Source organism: Brienomyrus brachyistius, chromosome 14, assembly GCF_023856365.1.
Source record: "Brienomyrus brachyistius isolate T26 chromosome 14, BBRACH_0.4, whole genome shotgun sequence".
Taxonomy (NCBI): Eukaryota; Metazoa; Chordata; class Actinopteri; order Osteoglossiformes; family Mormyridae; genus Brienomyrus; species Brienomyrus brachyistius.
Genome location: NC_064546.1, coordinates 19,541,465 through 19,561,545, shown reverse-complemented (window position 1 = coordinate 19,561,545; position 20,081 = coordinate 19,541,465). Strand labels below are relative to the sequence as shown.

The window sequence follows — 20,081 nt, the reverse complement described above, 5'->3', positions numbered from 1 at the left end:
CAACAATGTACAAGCTTTTGTTTATCATTATCATCTGGCTCAGTTCTTTGCAGAATTTTAACAGAAATATTTTTAGGTTTAAATTCATAAAAACATGACCAAGTTTTAAACCTGTACGGCTTTACTAAAACACAGAGGTGTACATTATGCAGTCGCGTTTAATTTTCATAAAACAGGTTTATTTGACATGAGGTGTGGCCAAGCACTGCGGTAGCAGGTGCAGCGTCATGACGCTAAACGTCAACGTAACACGTTCTGATTGTCGTTACGTCATGACGTTAATGCTGCTCGACGGGGATGTGAAGGGTGTACGTTTAGTATTATGGACGGGTGGCGTGCTGTTTTTCTTTGCGATCCGATACCAAATAATATCAAGGTTGGTATCCCGATGCCTATATTCGTTGCCGGCCCAAACCTTTTCGGGGCCTTAAACAAAAGTTGAATTAAGTTTGGGGGTGGGAGGGGAATAAAAGCTTTGCACATATTTATTGGCTATTTTGTATGTACTCTTTACATTTTGTGTTTTGTCTCTTGTCTTTGCACCGCTCAGGGAGTTGCTAATTCAGTCTCGTGGTGCTGAAGTGTATAATAACAGCAATAAAGAACTGGGCAAAATTTTGCGGAGTAGGGGAGGAGAGGGGGTGTCGCCGGACCCCTGAAAGTCCCCCTTCCATCCTGTCTCCCCCGTTATGGGCCGCCTTACCTGGTAGGAGTTCATGTCCTGCTCGTTGTAATAACATGAGCATTTAAATCACAAGGAAACGAGAGTGAAATAAAAAGGATGTAATGTAAATAATCCGCAAATGAGTGCACGACCGGGGGCGGTGTAGATGATATAACTTCACGACCGGTGGAGAGAGGTTGCCAGTAGCCGGAATTGTTCATGTGGGGTGGCAACTGGGTTGAGCCCTTAGATTGGCCCCCGTTCAGCAGGTTCATTGGCAGTCAGTTTGAACACTAGATTAAAGCTTCCATCCTTATTATGGGTTTCTTATTGTGGAATATGCCGAATGGGAATACATATGGTTTTGGGACCGTTCAGCAATATCGGAGCCAGAAAATTTTCAGTGGGGTGGCCAGGGTGGGACCAGAGGTCATTTTGGGGTGGCACATACATCTAAATATGAATATTTAAGGCACCTAAACTCTATAACTCTACGTCGTGTATAATTCAGTGGTTCCCTGGTGTCATGTAGGGGCTGACAATGTTTTGGGAATCCCGTAGGATTAATATTAATCACGGGACTAGGACAGCGAAAAAAAACGTGAGCAAACTACAATGCAAAAATAACAGGTCACAAGCCCCCCCATGACACTTAGCCTGAGATGTGGAAAATTGTAGAGGTTGGGGGATGAGTAGATGGGGGGGGGGGGGGTGATGGTGCTGCCCAGGGAATAGACCTACACTGTTGTTTTTTCTGTCTATTACTTGATTGTTGATTATAAAACCAGGTTTCCTTTTTTTTCTGGCTGTGTCCAGGACCACGGACAGAGGAGATGAAAAGCATTTCCTACCAGAGCAGTGTGAGCGTGAACTGAGGGCTTCTCAACAAAGCCAGGGCAAGGCTGGCTACACTTAAACCCCAAGCAGGTGAGTTCCGTTTTAGTGCTGTTATTTCAGGACAGGTCATGGACATATTCAGTAGAGGGAACTCCAGCATCCATGACTGCATCCTCTTCAGAAGCCCATGCATTTTTATTTGCCGTTTGCACAAGTATGAGGAAATTCTGTAGTTTTCACCTATCTGTGATGTACGAGAGTTAAGATGAGAGTGAAGCTTGGGCTTACAGTTTTTATTGGCCTTTCATCAAGTGCCCCTGGACCAAGTTGCTGCCTTAGGAGCTTTGCTGAAGGGCTCAACAGTGATAGGAGCTCTCTGTCAGCCCACAACCTTCTGATAAAGTAGATCGAGTTCCCAGGTGCTTCAGGTCTTCATCTTAGCAACCTGCTTTGCACAGAGCTGAGAGCTCAGATCCTGATGTTGAAGAACAGATCCATCGTTCTGCATCATGGTTCTGGTAAATGATCAGGCTCCAGAACAGCTTTGTTGATCCCTTTCTGCTCACAGACGTCCTCCTCTGCAGGGCTGGGGCCAGCTGGAGCATGGAGCAGAAACCTGCGGTGCTAAGTGTGGCAGATGTGAAGGAGGAAGCGCAGGATGTTCTCGTATCGGATGTGGACGGGGCCGGGCACAGCAGCCCTGAGAAGGTGACAGGGTCTTGCTTGGCAGTATCCAGGCATCCGCGCGAACCTTGACCTTTCTGAAGTCATCTGAGATTTTACATAGGGTGTTTATCAATACTAATAATGCAAAATCCATGCCTGTGGTAACATTAATCAAAGGATCCCAGTATATCACTGGGAAACATCATACCAGTTTTTCTCCAAAACATGGGGTGTTTCTGGGTACCGTAGTTCCAGTGTTGGTAAGACCGGTCTTGCTTCCTTGCCTTCTAAGAACAAACTTGGGGCGCAATGAATCATGGGATTGGTTTTGTTAGGCTAGGATGCGGATGCAGCCGATGTGTCCTTGATATCTGGGGCAGGCAAGACCAACATCTGGGGATTTTTACCATCTACTGTACTCGTGTTCTTAGTATTGGAGCTGGTCGTCGGCAATGGAGGATGACGTAAAACGGGTATACAAGTACGGTCAAGTGTGCATATTGACGTTCATGCCAAGAATGCAAAGATCATAATTGTGTTCTTGGCAAGAGCGTTACATTGCACATTAACCGAGATGCTGAATCTGATCTAAAGACCTTCGCAAGTCTGCTGTCATGTCACCTGTGCATTTTCCTTGTAGTACGGTTAGTAGTGAGCTGCTTAGATGGATTGGCAGTGGAGAGAGCAGCGGCTTGAGGGCAGCTTGTGTTCAGTGTCAGTCAGGAAAAAGGTCTCCTGCATTCTGCCTGCTAAAACTACTGATAGACCAGGCACTAGGTCTGTGTGTGATGCCGAAACGTGTCACTTTCAGTCCCATAGATCAGATGAAATCAGAAGAATTGTATTAACTCTGTTCTCTTTTCCTTAGAAAGCGGAGAGTATGGTGTGTCCTGTGTTTAATGGGGAGGTGAAAGAAGAAACAGAGTTTCAGGACGTGACTGAGGAGAAGCCGGCTGTCCCTCTTCAGGTAGATGATACTGAAGGTAGACGGAGGTCAAGAAGAGGGAGCCTCAGACCCCCAAACACAGGTGACTATAGGAAAATCTTCCAGCTTTCAGAAAATTCCACATGCTGCATCACATAGACACCCCATGCCATTTACAGTCTATGTTACTGAATTCTTGGTCTCTTAGTCTTTGCTGCTATGGACTTTATTTCTCCTTGAATCCATCGCTTTTGTTCCCCTTACCTATTTCCAGACTAAAGTTTGCTCTTTTCCATGCCTTATTATTCAGTACAAGCTCTCGTGCCAGGAAGGAGCGTGAATAAGTTCTCCTGTCCTCACTGTCCCTCGTCCTACACGGCACAGACTTACCTCTACAGACACATCAAGAAATCCCACCCAGAGAAGTCTGGTCCTGGTGCGTTACTGAAACTTCATTGGTGCTCCCATTGTGGGAAGAGCTTCACTCGTTCAGCAGACCTAAAGATGCACCAGCAAATTCACACAGGCGATAAGCCCTACCAGTGCTCAGAGTGTGCAAAACGTTTTAGCCATTTGGGTGACTTGAAGACACACCAACGAACCCACACAGGGGAAAAACCTTATCGCTGCTCAGAATGTGGAAAGAGTTTCAGTCAGTCAGGTAACTTAAGGGCACATCAGCGAACTCACACAGGGGAGAGGCCCTACCAGTGCTCCCAGTGTGACAAGAGCTTCAGTCATTTAGGAAACCTAAAGAAACACCAGTGGATTCATACAGGAGAGAGGCCCTACCAGTGCTCTCAATGTGGGACCAGCTTCAGTCGTTTAGGAGACCTAAACAAGCACCAGGGAACTCACAAAGGCGAGGAGCCCTACCAGTGTTCCCACTGTGGGAAGAGCTTCAATCAAGTACGAGTCCTAAAGGTGCACGAGCGGACTCACACTGGGGAGAAGCCGTACCAGTGTTCCCAGTGTGAGAAGAGCTTCATTCAAGTAGGACTCCTAAAGATCCACCAACGGGTTCACACTGGGGAGAGACCCTACCAGTGCTCCCAGTGTGGAACAAGTTTCAGTCATTTAGGAGCCCTAAAGACACACCAGCGGATTCACACAGGGGAGAGGCCCTACCAGTGCTCCCAATGTGGGAAGAGCTTCAGCCAAATAGGAACCCTAAAGGCACATGAGCGGACTCACACTGGAGAAAAGCCATACCAGTGCTCCCAGTGTGAAAAGAGCTTCAGTCAAGCAGGACGCCTAAAGATTCACCAGCGGATTCACACAGGGGAGAGGCCTTACCAGTGCCCCCAGTGTGGGAAGCGTTTCCGTCTCCTTGCTCACCTGAAAGCACACCAGTGGACTCACACAGGAGAGAAACCCTATCACTGCTCTAAGTGTGGTAAAAGTTTTGGTCGTTTGGAATATTTAAAGATTCATCAGCAGACTCACACAGGGGAGAAGCCCATCCGGCACTCCCAGTGTGGGAGGAGCTTTGGACAATCGGGGGAACTTAAGAGACGCAAGCGGTCTCTCGCAGAAGGAAAGCAGTAATAGTGTCGGGGGTCAGGGGGGGCAGAGACAGCATGCGGTGCTGATCCAGGCTGCTGGAAGCTGTTCTCTGAATCGGGGGTGTTTGCAGGCTGGATGGGTTATGCTGCAGTCCGGCAGGGGTATCTGAATGAGAGTAGTCATGTTTATTATTGGGTAGACTGGGGTGTGACAGTAGAGCCCTGGTCACTACTAATAACTAGATCCACAGTCAAATGCAGCTCTGGAAAAAATTTGAGACCAAAATTCTTGGTTTCTCTATGGGTATGTGTCTGTGTAAAACATACATTTTTTGTAAACTCCAGCCTGGCTCTTCCCTGCTTCTCACTGATGAAGGGCTACTTCCTTGCTTTATGGTTCTTTTGTCCTGCTTCTAGGAACCTGATACGAACTTGTCTTAGCAGTGCACTTCACACTAGCACTTAATGTTTCCCATTCCTTTACAAGGTCACTTGATGTCATCCTGTGATTCATGAAAAAGTGGTTATTGTCAGTGTCTCCTGCTTCACCTTGTTCTTGTGTCCTGCTGTCTTAGAAACTGTGAGCCTGGAAGCAGCCTGCCTCCAGTGTAGCCTCCTGCCAGCAGAACCAGGATTAAACCAGGATTTAAAAAGCCAGATTTGTTGAAAAATATAGAGTGGTCTCTTAATTTTTTTCAGAGCTGTATACCGGGGTCTAAGCAACCCTATGTGGTGTGTGTTGGATGACCCACACAGTTACGAAGCAAAAATATCTATCTGGACCAGGTGACTCGTCCCTTGTATATCTGCACTCTGGAGAGAAGTCAGACGGCCAACTGCAGGCCTGTGTGCATTACGAGTGGCACATATTATGCTTGTCCTATGACACGGGTGTCAAACTCCGGTCCTGGGGGCTGGAGCCCTGTGTAGCTTAGCTCTTTCCCAGTTCCACCACAAAGGATTCAGCTCAAGAGCTGTGTGGTAATTAGCACAAGGAGTTGAATCAGGTGTGTTAAATCAGGGGAAACCCAAAAATGTGCAGGATTCCGGCCCTCCAGGACTGGAGTTTGACACCCCTGTCCTATGAGATCTTGTCTTTAGCGTAAAGTATGGGCAGTCCCCTGCTTATGAACGAGATCCGTTCCCTAAGTCGGTCTTTAAGTGGAATTTGTAGGTAAGTCGGAACAATAAGAGTGCAGCACATAACTGTACTACCAATCCAGCGACAGACCTCTTGCATCTCTTAAATTCCCCCTGTATTATTATTTCAGATGTCTTTAAACACACTTCATGTCACTTAGGCCTAAACCTGGACTGACTACTGGGTATCAGGTCCTGACCCACTACCCTCAGACTCTCAGGATAGAAAAGCACTCGTCCTGGATCCTGAACACAGGAATACCACCAGGCTGTGGGTTCAGCCCCTTCCTCCATGCCCTCATCTACGACCGTAACCCTGTCCCGTAACTTCTAACGCCATCATCTAGTTTACAGGTGACATGACAGTCAGTGACCCGATCACAAACGATGATTAGAAAAAGCCATGGGGAGGGGTGGGGGGGACACCAGTACTAATTAGAGATGAACCAGTTGAATGTGTGACCAGCATTAAATTTCTCACTGAACTAGTGTTGCAGTTTTTTTTAATGTATTAATTATTTAGGTTTTTATTTGATGTTACTTTCAGTTTTCATTTAAAACACATTTCAGGTGTTGTCATTTTCAGTGGTTTTGTTTTTTTTATTATTAGTTTGGAAGTATCTTGGTTTCAGTTAAATCCTGAGTAAACTTACTTCTAGTTATAAGAGCTATTTATGCCTGATCTTTACAATATCCTGATTCCTGCAGCTTCTGTCGTGTTATATGCAGTCTGTCTCTTTATATTTTCTCTCTTTTATGGATGGACTACCTCAGTGTTTATCTCACTTTCTTTTGTATATTGTTACAGCTGCATTTTATTCTTCTCGATGGTCTGTATTGGCCTTGGAAGTCACCGAACTAATTTTGTGGTGTGTATCACAATGACATAGAATCCTTCGAGTTTAAAATCTTTAAATCTCGGAAAGTACAATGCTGAAGCAGTAATGATCACTTGGTGAAAGGTTGAGATAAACAAATAAGATTTCTACCGGAAGAAAGGTTTAAGTTAAAATGTGGTTTGATGTCTTAACAGCATAAATCAGGTATCCTATAGTTCATATTGAAACAAAGTTTGGATATCATTTGTTGTCTGTCATCGGTAGTGATCACTTCATCTTCCCTGCCTTTAAGTAAGGACACAAATCTGGACACAGTCTGTTTCCTTACTGACTGGTGAGTGGTATAAGAAAATATAGCTTCCTCTCTCCCCAGTGCCACTTTGGTTTACTAACTAGCTTAGAAAGAGCACTAACAGATTGTAATAGATTTACAGTTGTGGTATCCATTGTTGATACCTATTTCAGTCTTAATTTTATTTCACTCATTCAATATTTTTTATTCACTTTATTTATATAATACTGTGCCTGTTTGCTAAGTACCTCTGCTATGCAGAGTGTTCTCCAGGTTACTGCTGTTCTTCGTGAGAGTTCCCTCACATACGTTGTTCATTGTTTTTTCATGGCAATGAAAGTATAAGACTCGACCTTGTAACAGTTAACAACCACCAGGTGGCAGCACAGACCACCAAATAAGAGAATGTGCGCCATCAAACTGAAAGCTTTAAAAATCATTTGAACAACATCAGTTTTTAAACAGACTTGGCACATTCTGTGCCATATGTTGAATGAGTTCATAAAAGTTGCTGCCACTTGGAGAATCTGTTGGTCACGTCTCGTGTGAAATGACACCGTATGACCAAAGAAATTGCATCAAGCTTCCAGCATAAAAAGTAGGAAATGAAGAGATAATGGAGAAATTTTCCTAAGGCGGAGGCTGAGAATCATTTACATAAATTTTGTCTCCCTCAGTCAAAGTACCAATGACTAGGCAACAAAGGCATGTTTTGCATAATTAAAGGAAAAAACAAATGTGATGATGGACATATTATACACGACGAGATGCATCTCGGTCCACACAGTAGGGAGACACAAAGTTCAAATATCTGAATCACTCTTCGCTAGTTATTATATTATAGTTATTACGCCCCTGACGGCTGACGTGCCATTTTTTGCACGACCCTAGATCTCTATGGGATATACCTGCACGTTTCAGACCGTTTGAACTGCAGAAACATTTGTAGACGATTTGGGGGAAAATAATAATTAGTACAAAAACGATAGGGATCCGGCAGCTTTGCTGCATGGACCCCAGACAATCATAAATGGACTGGATTGTGAGATCTCTGCTACCATGTATGGCCACATGTCTGTACTGATACACTCCCCAATCGGTTTTAGTTATTTTTCCAACAACCAGTCTTAGTCTTATCCAGTGAAAAGGGGGTGGTGTGGGGCTCATTGGCCTAAGCTTGTCACCAGAAGGTCACCAGTTCAAGCCCCTGCCTCAGCAGAATAGTTAAATGTCCCTGGGCCCTAGATCAAGGCCCGTAGCCCCCAGCTCCAGAGGTGCTGCATGCTAGCTGACCCTGCACTGTGACCCCCCCCCCCCCACACACACACTTGCTCTCAATCAATCAATTAATCTTTAATTATATAGCAATGTTTTAATCACAGGGTTTACGGAGTGCTTTACAGATACTTAAAAGAAGGGAATTAAAATAACCATACACAGAAAAAATAAAATAGAATCAATTTTAAAATAGAAGTAAAATTCTCCAAAGTAAATTAATTAAATTATAATGCATAGATAAAATAACTGATTATTGTAGATTATATGCAATGTGGAAAGGATACATTTGCAGCCTAGTTTTGAAAGTACTAAGACATCCAGTAGCTCTCCTGTCTCTGTGTCCCATGGGGAGTAAGATGGGGTGAAAAGAAAACGTCCCTCCGGAGGGTTAACAAAGCATCACCATTCCATTCTGCTATTACTGTAAAATCACTGTAAAAAGTTCCCACACTGCTGATTGTGACTGACTGTAACCAGCATTAGCCATAACCAACTCCCATGCCACAACTGGCAGGTTTTCTGTGCTAAACATATTTTTGTGAATTTCGGGTTCCATCCATGTCAATTAATGTATTCGCTCCTTACATTATGCATACCAACCTGAAAATGATGTGAGCAAACTGCTCTAATACTTAGCCAAGATGACACATTCAGATGAAATGTGGCTGCATACAATCAATTTAATAATTGAATTATTTAATAACATAAGTGTCCCTTAGAGGGTGGGGCCAATGCATCTACACCAGTTGTTCTGTAAATGAGAATGAAGGGGTTTTTTTTCCAGGAATGGCTCTAGTGTCGTTCCTCTTCTATGAAACCCAGGTCTGAGGAGCATCCAGGCTATGTACAGTACTATGCAAAAGGCAGTCAGAGAAAATGATGTTTAAATTTCATGTTGGTGTAAAACTGTGGTGTCTGTAAGTGTGTCAGCTTAGCCATCTGAAAATCCCTGCTAAAATCACCTCAGTACTTGCAGCGACTGTCCAGTAGACCCGTGTATTATTTGTTTGCTGGATCACTAGCATATGTAAATATGACTCATCAATACCCCATTGATTTTAAAAAAAACTAATTTAATAAATTGATTGATTGAACTTATAGTGAAATTTAACAAATATCTGGAATAGCTGAGGTGCCCCGGAGGAGAGGTTTGGGAACCAGAACAGCGTTCATCTAGCCATCCAAGAAAATTCCAGTAACATTTCGGAGAACAGACACTGTTCCTGTTATGTTTTCATTGTGTTACTCTTAATTGCCATGTTTTAATGTGAAATAGTTTTTTTTTTTGTTCTAAGCCAATACACTTACTGCCCAGATAACTTTCTCTGTAAGCGTCCTTGAGTTCATGTAAAAGCTATACATAAATAAAATGTACTATTATAACGTTAAACTTGCCCTTTGGCTGCCCAAGACTTATGCACAGTACTGATTTCTCTCATCTCAGTTGAACTTCTTGCCAGCTCCTTCAGAGTTTCCGTTGACCCCTTGGTTGTGTCTCTAACGCCCTCATTACCCACTTCTGCAACTTTTATTGCACAGACTAATTATATGACTCCTGAAAATAGATCAGCTTCACCAGAGCTTATCTGGGGGTGGGGGGTGTTCACACCAGGGGGAAATACTTATGCAATCAAGATTTTTTTCAGAATGTTTCATATTAGTAAACCTTTGTAGAATTTTGTTTTCCCACTTCAGAGCATCGTGGGTGTGTGTGGTGGGGGGGGGGGGGGGGGATTTATTAAAGACAATATGTAAGACATGCTTGTACATATGAAGGGACCGTGTTCAATTGAACTAAATATAATTTTCCTCCTGGGATCAATAAAGTCCATCTTAATCTTAAATGACTATCCGAGACGGTTACTTCTGTTGTACCTTGCATAGAGGTAATAATAAGCACTGTAATTAGATTAAGTTGAAAGGTGATACAGGGTTTGGGGATTTTGTACTTTTACAGTAACTTAGTTACCATCCTTAGTACTTGTCCCCACGCTTATTGTAATTGTGCTTCATCAAAACATGACAAACTAATGTAATGAAGTGCTGTAACTGTGTTTGAACAGTGGGGCCTTTACTCTCACTGTCTAGCTGCAAACCCTGGGAAAGGATTAATTACTTCAAGTCTGAAACTTGTGCCATTCTAGATCTTCAGAGCACAATGTTTCAAAGGTTTGTATTGAGCAGATAGTGCTGAATAACGCAATGAATGTGCAAATCCTCTGCTTAACATGTTTAAAATGTACATATTCTATAAGTAGTCATTAGCAAGATGCTGCCTCCCAGTCAATGTAAGAGCCATCAAATGGAACATTTTATACAAGTTATCTATTGAAATTGTGAGGTCATGTTTGATTGTACTTAAAGGCACGGTTCAAATAAATATTAACCTCCTATCATTGGATAAGACCAAATGTTGACACTTTTGAAATCCACTGTCTTGGAAATAAAGTCAGTTCTGTTTCAAAAACCCTTAACGTGACAAACATTGCCCAGTAGCCAATCACCTCTCCCACCACTGAGTTCCATGCTGATGCCTCAGAATACTAAGCAGATTAAATTACTCTGTTTACCATCCCTAATACCATGGCAGCAAATCCATTCACAGGCATCCCCCATTTGAGAGATCACACTCTGGGCACAGTGCTATTTCAGGTAAGATTAATACATTTATTTCAGTAATAAACCCAAAGTAACAGCTGTGTTTCAGACCTTTAACTGTCAATTCATAAGAATGCTATACTGTACAGAGAGACTGCAGTGCATGACTACAGTATGAGTATTTGCAAAGAGCAAACAGAAATGATCTTGCACAAATTATACATAAAGTTACTTAGACTACTCTAAAGTGATACTAGTCAAAAAAGGGTATACAACTTCAAAATAAATTCTTAACTTTCAGGTATGCAAAACCATAACCATGAGAAAACACAAGTTTATAGACGCCAGGCTTTCGAACATGAAGGAGGACACTCACCTCCAACAAACCCTGGACCACATCGACCACAGGTTTAAGGTCGTCTGTAGGTCATGGAGTCGGGAAAGAAACCTCTTAGTTGGGGAGCACAGGAAGTTACTTCACCTGCGGGCATGTGAGCCGTACGCGTCCGTCGATAAAACCATGAGGGAAATATCTACGACTGGAAATACCCCTCTCTGCCTCCTGGATCTCACGGTTGCGAGGTCGGTATCACGTGACGTGCTGACCTCCTGCAGGTCTTTACGGCGAGAGGGTGCTAGATCCCAGATGAGCCCACAGCGCTCCAATTTTGCGAGGGTGTACACAAAGAGCGCACCAACCACCTATCTTCAAAGGCCAAGATCCATGGTGACCTTCTCCCAATCTACAGCCAGCTCAAGGCACCATGAGACAGGTACTCAACTGCTCTCCATCATGCAACTGAGAGAAATGGCTACCATCGACAACATCTCCAGGAAGCAACTGGAGAGCCAGGAAGGACATGTAAGACTAGAGAAGGACAGACAGAGGCTGCTCCTGAGGAACGAACTGAGCCAGAGGATACAGTCCTTCTTAAAGAAGTTCGATCCACAGACAGGGAGTCAAGCCAAAGGACTCGAGGGGGCAGGTCAAACAGACATGGGGGACCATGAAAAACCTGTATGATGTTAATTCCATTCAAAATCAATTTGGGGCAGATTAAGGGCAACTAAAACTAAGAAACTAAGCACTCTTACAAATCTTACACAAAAAGTTTATTTTTCCCATTTGCCAAGATACCTCCTAGTCTACTGCATTAAGACGGAAAACTGACCCTAGCTGTACATTTAAGGATTCTCTTAAGAGCTGGGATCAAGTCTTTTACAGACACTAAAACAATTCAGTAAATACCTGCGTTGACATTTTTAAATGCAACACACAGACGTCAAAAACCGCAAAGATCAAAGCGCGAGATCCCCAAGCATGCTATGCTGTGTCCGAAGAGAGTCGTCCTCTACGGACAAGATCTCTCTGCGTTTGAGAAACCCGGAGGAGGAAGCTGCAGCCGGCAGACGCACTGAAAAGCAGAAGAGCTTCCACTGGAACCCAATTAGCAGATCCTCCTCTCTTTCTTCCAGGCCAGCAATGCCGTGTGCACTGGGGTTTGCTGAAGGAGAGATTGGCTTTCCTTCCACTGTGCAGACTCCAGCAAAGTCTTATCTGCACTCAGGTTAAAAAAAGAAACAGATATGCATAACAAATGACAAATGTACTTCCGTATGTCCTCCCAGAAATACAGGGTTTTTTCCTCTAAAATGCCACTTGCTATTGCTGTGGATGCATATATATTTCTTTGAGTGTGGCGATGATGCGTGAAGTTGGGAATGTGAAATTCGCTTTTGCATTAAAATAAGTTTGTGTCCATGTAACTTGTCCATGTGTACTTAGAGATATTGTAGATATTGTGTATGATATATCCGACTGTGTTACTGACTGCATAAACATCTACTGCAAGCAGCAGGCGCTTGAGTTTTGTATGATAATCACCGGTGTTAGCATGAAAAATAATGTATTTTACCCCACAGACTTATCAAAACAGGGTCATTTTCATTTCATAACCTAAGAGTCAATTTTAAAAACCAGGGTGATAGATTTACTATACCTTCAGATTCAAAGGTGGCGCGAGTGGGGATGTACTGTATCGGGTCACTGTATTCCAGTGTGATGAGGACCTCGGTTTCCTTCTGGCCTGGCACCGTGCACATGAGCACCACAATGCTGAAGAGGGAGTTAGTCTCCATCACCTGGACCGAGCCCTGGAGAAGCTCCTGAGGAAAGAGCAGAACACAGGAGAACCTCTAAAGGTCATGAAGTCCACTGAAACCAACATCGCTCAACATTATAATGTCCGACCGACCAACATACGGAGACAGTGAGACAGATATAGAATTAATGCCAAAGAAAATTGCACATTTACAATACACAAATACACACATTTACATATTAGTAAACGGTGACAGTACATGATTGACAAACAGGCATAACAAAAAAAAAAAAACAAACACAGGAAAACGCAGAGCTGCCATAAAGGCTCATTCTATCTTTCCAAATAATATCTAAAAAGGACTGGACAGAAATCACAGGAAGATTTATGTTACCTTGACCAGACGGACTTGCTCCTGTCGGCCCGCGAAGGCATTGAGGTGCTGGCCGAGTGTGTCGAGGAAGGCCTTTATGTCCTCCTGGAGGTTCTGCTGTGCGAGCTTCTCCAGGGGGATGAAGGGTGGAACATTGTGGCGACATATACGGATGGTGCGGGCCAGGTCCACCTCCAGGTTGTACGTCTCCAGGTAGCGGCCCTCGAAAGCCGTGGCTAACGAGAAACAGACCCCTTTGCCTCTGCGAGTATCCACTACATCGTAGCCGCCTAAAAGGAAGCATCGTTTCATTTGTGGTAGCTGTGTAGGATATGGGTTGTTCTGTTCACAAGCTGCTTAGTTATTAATGTAGTTCAATGTTTAATCATCCAGTGAGGTTTAGTTTAATCCAGCTATGATCCATGTTCATTTTCCTAATTTGGTTCCCATTCAGGAAATAGATCCCACCTGGGACTGTAACATTCCTGTAACATTAAGGTGACCAGAGTTAACATAAATATACGCATATGTAAGCAAACACCCATTCACTGGTCCAATAAAGAAGAGAAACGTTATTATGCACCAATGAGGTGATGGGCACGCATCAGGTGTTTGACTTGTGTCAACCTGGCCTTCAGCTGGGACAGCTGCAGGCTCTCCTCCCCGCTTTCTTCCCGAGGCTCGACATTTTCCTGATCCACTACAGATGTGAGCTGTTGGAGCGACTGGAAGCAACAAGGAAAACGAAACTCAACTCTGCGGACTCGCAGGCAGTGACAGTATGTCTGTGATAACAGGATCTCAAATAAATGAATGAATGAGTGAATGAATGAATGATCAGACAGACAGATCGAATGATTAAGCTTAAGTTTGACAAGAGGTTTGAGAAGGCCCATGAATATCAGGGTTCTCACCATGGTAGTTTTCACTTTGGCTCTCAGCTGATCCCTTTGGGCCCTGAGCTTCTCTAATTTGGAACGCAGTTCCTCTACCCTGGTCTGCTGTTGTAGTGCCTCTTTCTGCCGTGTGGCCAGGAGGACCGACTCTTTCTCCAACATGCTCAGGTGCCTCAGCACACCTTAAAAAAAGTAGCACTTTAATGTTGCGTCTACGATGCCACCGATCATTTTTTAATAAACATTTCTTATATTACCTTCTTTAAGAAACGCCCTTGCTTCCTCCATTATTTACTTCCTCCAACCAGAACAGTAAACCTGCTATAAAACATTTTTAAACTTACGTTAATGCGAACGCATCATCTGTAACTGCACTTAAACACATACTTTAACGTGAACGGATTATTTGTAACAGTAACAGAGCACTGAAAGTTTAATTTTAAGATCTTCTATGTCCACTCGATCATCCAGGCATTTTTATTAGATCTGAATAGACACGAAGAGAAACAAACGCAGTGCACTCGTGTAAATATTGTAATGTGAATGTTATATACTAACAAAAATAACAATATTAACCCATAAAAATAAAATTCCATCCATACATACCCGTCACTGTACTGCGCTCGAAACTGGCGCAATTCTTACGACACCACCCTGATTGGTTGGCATGACTTACGGGCACGTTTCGCCGCCTCTGATTGGCTAAAACCCAGCACACGTTTTAACTCGGCCAAACCCTCCAAAACAAAACATAAGCAAGGCAATGTTGATCGCTTTCCAGCAATTGCCTAAATATTTTTATTGCCTAATGATCCCCTGCCTTCTATAAATGTATTTTTAATTACAATTCAAACCTACTGAAACGCTTGACTGATCTGATCCTTAAGTTTGGCGGTTCAAAACGAGGGGCGGGAACAAAGATGTACCCGGAAGAGACGACAGCCAATGAGACGTCGGGAAATGTATTACTCAAGTAAAGTGAGCGGTGTTCAGATACAAGGACGCACTATATTGGCGTAGGTTTCGGCATAAGCCTGGACGGTTTACTGGTTTTATATTAATTCATTTACCATTCAGTTTATAAAGGTAGTTCATTATAACGTACAAAGAGGTGTCTAGTCTTCAAATGAAAGTTTTACAGGTTTGTAGGTTTTATAGGTTTGATCATTTTTGGCATTTCATTTTTTGGTAAAAGTTTATTGGGTTCTTTTGGCAATCACGTTTATCCACAAAAATTTTACTTGTTTGTTCATAGTAATTTGTTCTTCTGCCACTGACTTCCAACCGAGTATCCTGGTCAAGGTCACAGTGGGGCCTAGAGCCTATCTGTGGTAGCTCATGGCACAAGGCTGTGGGACAACCTGGATGGGATGCTTCTCTTCCAGTCGCTTCAGTGGTGTTTAAAATAGTTGGGAGGGGTCTCAGTATTTTTAAGGGTTTAATGGTAACAGTCAGCCAACACAGCAGAGAATGCGAAGTTCAGTAAGTTAATGGGAAACCCCTAAAGCAGCACTGCAATGCACAATATTATCCAATTTAAAGATTTGCCCTCGTCTTTTATTTACGATTTGCCTAGTCTTGTTTTGTTGGGGTGGCATATTACTCAGAGTCCAGCGTCGCATCTCAGCCTAGGTGTGCGGAGTTTGCATATTCTCCCCTCGTCTTCATGCAGTTTCCTCAATTTTTCCGCCACAGTCTAAAAACCTGCTACGGTAAGCCGGAGTTGCCGAATTGTCTGTAGGGTTGAATGCCCAGTGATGGGTTGATGCCCCGTCCTGGGTCGTTCCCCGCCTTGCACCCGTTACCTCTGGGTTAGGCTCCGGAAGCTTGCATAAGCCAAATGGGTATGGAAAATGGATGGATGTATTTTGTTAAGGCAAATAAGTTACAAAGTAGCATAGGAGCCTGCTAATGGTTCCCTGCCCCTTGACTGCAGTTGAGGGTGGGTCCTCTCCTGGACTCCATCATGCCTTAGGAAGAGACATGCTGTTGCACCTATTAGTGCACTGCTTTAAGAATAACGATGTGTGTTAATCAATATTACCTACCTGGCAAATAATAAACTGGTTATAATGTTTTAATCTTTTTTTTCCATAAAGTTTACATATTTGCTGAAAAACGTAAGATGAAATTTTATAGAGTAAGCTTTACATTTTTAAGGAAAGTATCTTTACTTCGTACTTCCATCTTCAACTCCTTATCCTGGTCAGGATCACAAAGAACACAAGTCTAGGGCACTTGGACAGTGGGTGAATTGTGTCATGGGTATTTTGTGTCATGACAATGCATCCTAATTTCATATACAGTGCCCGCAGAAAGTATTGGGATATTTGCTTCATTCAGTAAAAATCTTGTAATTTTTAGGTTTTACAAAATTCGTTGTTTTATTCATTTGTTTACAAAAATATATATATATCACATTAGAAACAGCAGTGGTTTTAAGTGAAACATTCAAATCATAGTTGAAACCCAAACTATAGTTCTAAAAGAATTAAAGATGTAAAAAAGGTAATTGACAAGCAGTTCTGTTGGGTGTTTTTTAATAAGTAAAATATTTGCAATAACAAAAACACCAAACATTTGTGTTTAGTATCTGCTTGGATGCTAACGAGTACAATTGCAATTAGCAAAAACAGAACTCTGTGAGTTGGTTAAGAAAAGTAAATGAGCTATAGGTTTCTGGTTCAAGAAATGCTTCTGTTGTGGTCATTGAGAGACTGCTATTGTAAAATAAGCACCTGTATCAAATGCATAAAATTGTATGCTGCACTGCAACACTGTCGAATAAGCAACTAAATGCAAATACGTTTGTTTTCTAGAAATCAGGGCATTTAGTTAAGGTCAGTTTTCCAATGTAATCTCAAATTAAGTCTCAGATTATTAGGTTTGAAAATAGTGTTTTAGCAACCTCATTTAGGAGTTGCAGTAATAGCTAGGTCCACATAAACACAAAGCTGTGATTAACAGATATATTCATTATATAATGCTACGGTTAACCGGTTTGTATTTTTAGACCCTGCAGCACGACATTCAGAATAAGAAAGAAACCAGCATGCAAATTTACCATGTAAATTCACATGTAAATACGTTTATACCCCGCGCACAGGGAGCTTCAGGAAATACACTGTGGTATTATGGGAAATATATCATCCAGCTGTCAAGAGAACCGTATTCTTCCAACTCCTGAAAAGACTTGCAAAAACACCGTCAGTTTTACTCTGTGATATAGATATTTTATCGTTTAGTTCTGCGTAATAAAGTGTACTATAATTATAGTAATAATAGGCTATATTAATAGTTTACGTATTATTTATCAAAAAGATCATTTTAAAGCCATGTAGTTAAAAAAATGTTAAGATGGTATATGTTACAAATCATGATACGTGGTTTATCAGTAAATTTAAATATTTAAATAAGTACATACTACAGGAATAATTATTTGCATAATTTTCTGTTTGGCTTTAGTAGTTCGGTGATTCATTTAAAATATTTTATTATCATTACTTTTTTTACAGAGGATGTAACACTTTATTCGTTGTGAAACATAGGATACGTTTTCATTGGGATAAAAAGAGTAGTGTCATCTCATTTGGCATATAAAAACAATAGATATAATTTAAGGTTTTTATATGAAGAAAGATCTTCAAAACATTTTTCGGGAGCGTGAGTTAAGAAAAGAACATATTCTCATATAAGTACATAACACAAAGGACGCGATAAGCCCAACTCCTTTCTTTGCATGGGAGCGGAACGCACCGCCGATTGCTCTATGGATCTTGACGTTGTTGGCCACAAACGGTAAGAAGAAAGTGGTCCATTCACCTCACAATTTACATGAAATACATTTGTCTATCACGTGTCTAGATTCACTGGAAGTGTCAGAGTCGGGCTACCAAGTATTAATAAAAGAAAAACTTTTTTTATTTTGCTCAGCGGCTTCCTAAAAAGGTACATTATATGGAGAAAAGTATTGGGACACACCTCTTAATCACCGAACTCAGGTGTTTCACTCAGACCCATTGCTACAGGTGTATAAATTCAACAGTTGTCCTGTTCGGGGGGCCTTAATCCTCCAAGTATTGCTTACACTAGATTATAAATATTAAGAAGTAAGAGACAGCTTTGAAAACCGATGCTATTTATGCAATATTTTGCAATTACATTTTAGAATTTTTACAAGAATATGTAACTCACTCAGATTTCCTGTTTAGACTGTTTTGCTTCCACGAGTTTGATTCTTTTATTTCTGTCGTTAACTTTTCACAAACTAAAGCGGCTCGACCACCCGGCGCACGCGCGTAAAGGGTCCGTCAAGAACATGTGCTTACGTTTGTGTTTCGCCTGTTCCAAGCGCACAACATTTTAGCCCACATATATTAATGTAAATAATAACACTAATATATTTATTCCAGACTCAAGTAGTTTATGTATTTATGCATGTATGTTGTCACGGGGTCACTGCCCCCCCCCCCCCAGAACCGCCCCTGGCTCGGATTTACCCCAAGCACCGTAGGGTTAATGAAAGAGGAACATCTTAGTCGAGTTATGAGGAGGAACAAGATAAAGGTGTACAATAAAATCTTATTTTATTGACAATTCTGTTGCTTAGCTTATCCAGAGCAGTTGAAACTTCAGTTTATACAAATGGGTAATTTTCAGGGGCATTTTATAATAAATATTATAACATGGTTCATTCAGGGATTTGAACTAGTGGCATTCTGGGTGTAAGGCTAGATCTTCAACGATCACCCTATTTGCTCTGCTTGTTGCAAAAAGATGTTAGATAGACTCTGTCTCCCTTGACAGAGTGCCATCCCTGTCTGGCTCCATCACCTCAGAACGACAAACAAAAGTTCATTCAAATAATCCACACAGACATCAGTCAAATGCAAACTAATTCCTGATTTTAAATTTGATAATCAAATTGATTATCCTGGAAACAAGGCGTTATGACCTGCAATGAAACTAATTAAATGGAAATAAAATCTTGTTTTGTATTCTTATTAAGTGACACACACATAGGAGAACCAAGGCTGTAAATGTTAAAATATTGTACATCATTGGTTACAGCTTCAGAAAATGTGTCTTGGAAAAGGTTTATTAAAGATTATTGTGTATTTTAATACATTTTAATACATTTTAATTATGTTTTTGTATGTGGGAACCCATGGGTGCCATAAAGGGGGGGGGGGGAGTTAGGACAATTCCAATGGCCCCTGAGTGACAGGACCCCCAAAAAAATTCAGAGCATGACTGGATTGGTATGGGTTGGAGGCCCAATATGATATGCTTTCTTGGGCCCAGAATCTCTAGCAGCGCCCCTGTTGGAACCTAATACACCTATACAATTTATGCCACTTATTATGCCATGGTTATGACATCATTCAGTACAGTACTTTGCAGGTCTTTCATTATGTTAAATTAGTTTTAGTGGTAATATGCAAAAAATATATTTCTAGTTTACATTCATTTCATATCAATGCGATGAATTGCATGTGTTCAGAAAATGTCAGGGAGGTCCTTTCTGTCTTTTCTATCTATTCCAGGAAGCACAGGCTAGAAATCCCCACTAGCGCTAAGACACTGCACACACACATACACACACACATACACACAAGTTGGTCTTCCTATCTAAATGGGGACCGTCCATTCATTTCTATGGGAAAAACCCTAATCCCAATCACAACACCCTTAACCCCTACCCAGCCCTAACCTTAACCATAAGTAACCAACCAAAATACAAGACTTTTGGCAATTTTACTTTTTGATCGCATTCACAGATTCTTATAAAATTGAGGTTATCCAAATGGGGACCCGAAGAAGTGTCCCTAAAAGTAAGGAGGTTTCAGGTTTTACCGCACTTTGGGGACATTTTGGTCCCCAAATGTGATCTATGCAAAAACACACACACACATACGGCATTAGAACCTGCAACCCTACTGGATGAGGCCATGCCTTCCTCTTAA

General features: G+C 42.0%; 2 protein-coding genes across 5 annotated transcripts; one reads left to right on the top strand and one right to left on the bottom strand.

Annotated features, from left to right (window-relative positions):
* The first annotated feature begins 264 nt into the window (after positions 1 to 264).
* LOC125707799 (zinc finger protein ZFP2-like) lies at positions 265 to 9,877 on the top strand. 3 transcript variants are annotated; one of them, XM_048975139.1, is made up of 6 exons: positions 265 to 376; positions 551 to 706; positions 1,481 to 1,591; positions 2,086 to 2,209; positions 3,036 to 3,195; positions 3,403 to 9,877. In XM_048975139.1, the coding sequence occupies exons 4-6, from the start codon at positions 2,105 to 2,107 to the stop codon at positions 4,638 to 4,640; spliced, it is 1,503 nt and encodes a 500-aa protein (XP_048831096.1). In that variant the 5' UTR covers positions 265 to 376; positions 551 to 706; positions 1,481 to 1,591; positions 2,086 to 2,104; the 3' UTR covers positions 4,641 to 9,877. The 3 variants fall into 3 exon arrangements, with proteins under 3 accessions (XP_048831096.1, XP_048831094.1, XP_048831097.1); XM_048975137.1 differs by having other exon boundaries at positions 2,070 to 2,209; XM_048975140.1 differs by lacking the exon at positions 551 to 706 and having other exon boundaries at positions 269 to 376.
* Positions 9,878 to 10,792: 915 nt separating this feature from the next.
* On the bottom strand, positions 10,793 to 18,329 carry cenpo (centromere protein O). Of its 2 annotated transcripts, none has more exons than XM_048975142.1 (7): positions 18,310 to 18,329; positions 14,373 to 14,436; positions 14,134 to 14,297; positions 13,803 to 13,944; positions 13,241 to 13,509; positions 12,745 to 12,910; positions 10,793 to 12,302 (listed from the first exon to the last, which is right to left on the bottom strand). In XM_048975142.1, exons 2-7 carry the CDS (start codon positions 14,401 to 14,403, stop codon positions 12,193 to 12,195), a joined length of 882 nt encoding a protein of 293 aa, XP_048831099.1. In that variant the 5' UTR covers positions 14,404 to 14,436; positions 18,310 to 18,329; the 3' UTR covers positions 10,793 to 12,192. The 2 variants fall into 2 exon arrangements, with proteins under 2 accessions (XP_048831099.1, XP_048831098.1); XM_048975141.1 differs by lacking the exon at positions 18,310 to 18,329 and adding an exon at positions 14,722 to 14,990.
* Between the last annotated feature and the right edge of the window lie 1,752 nt (positions 18,330 to 20,081).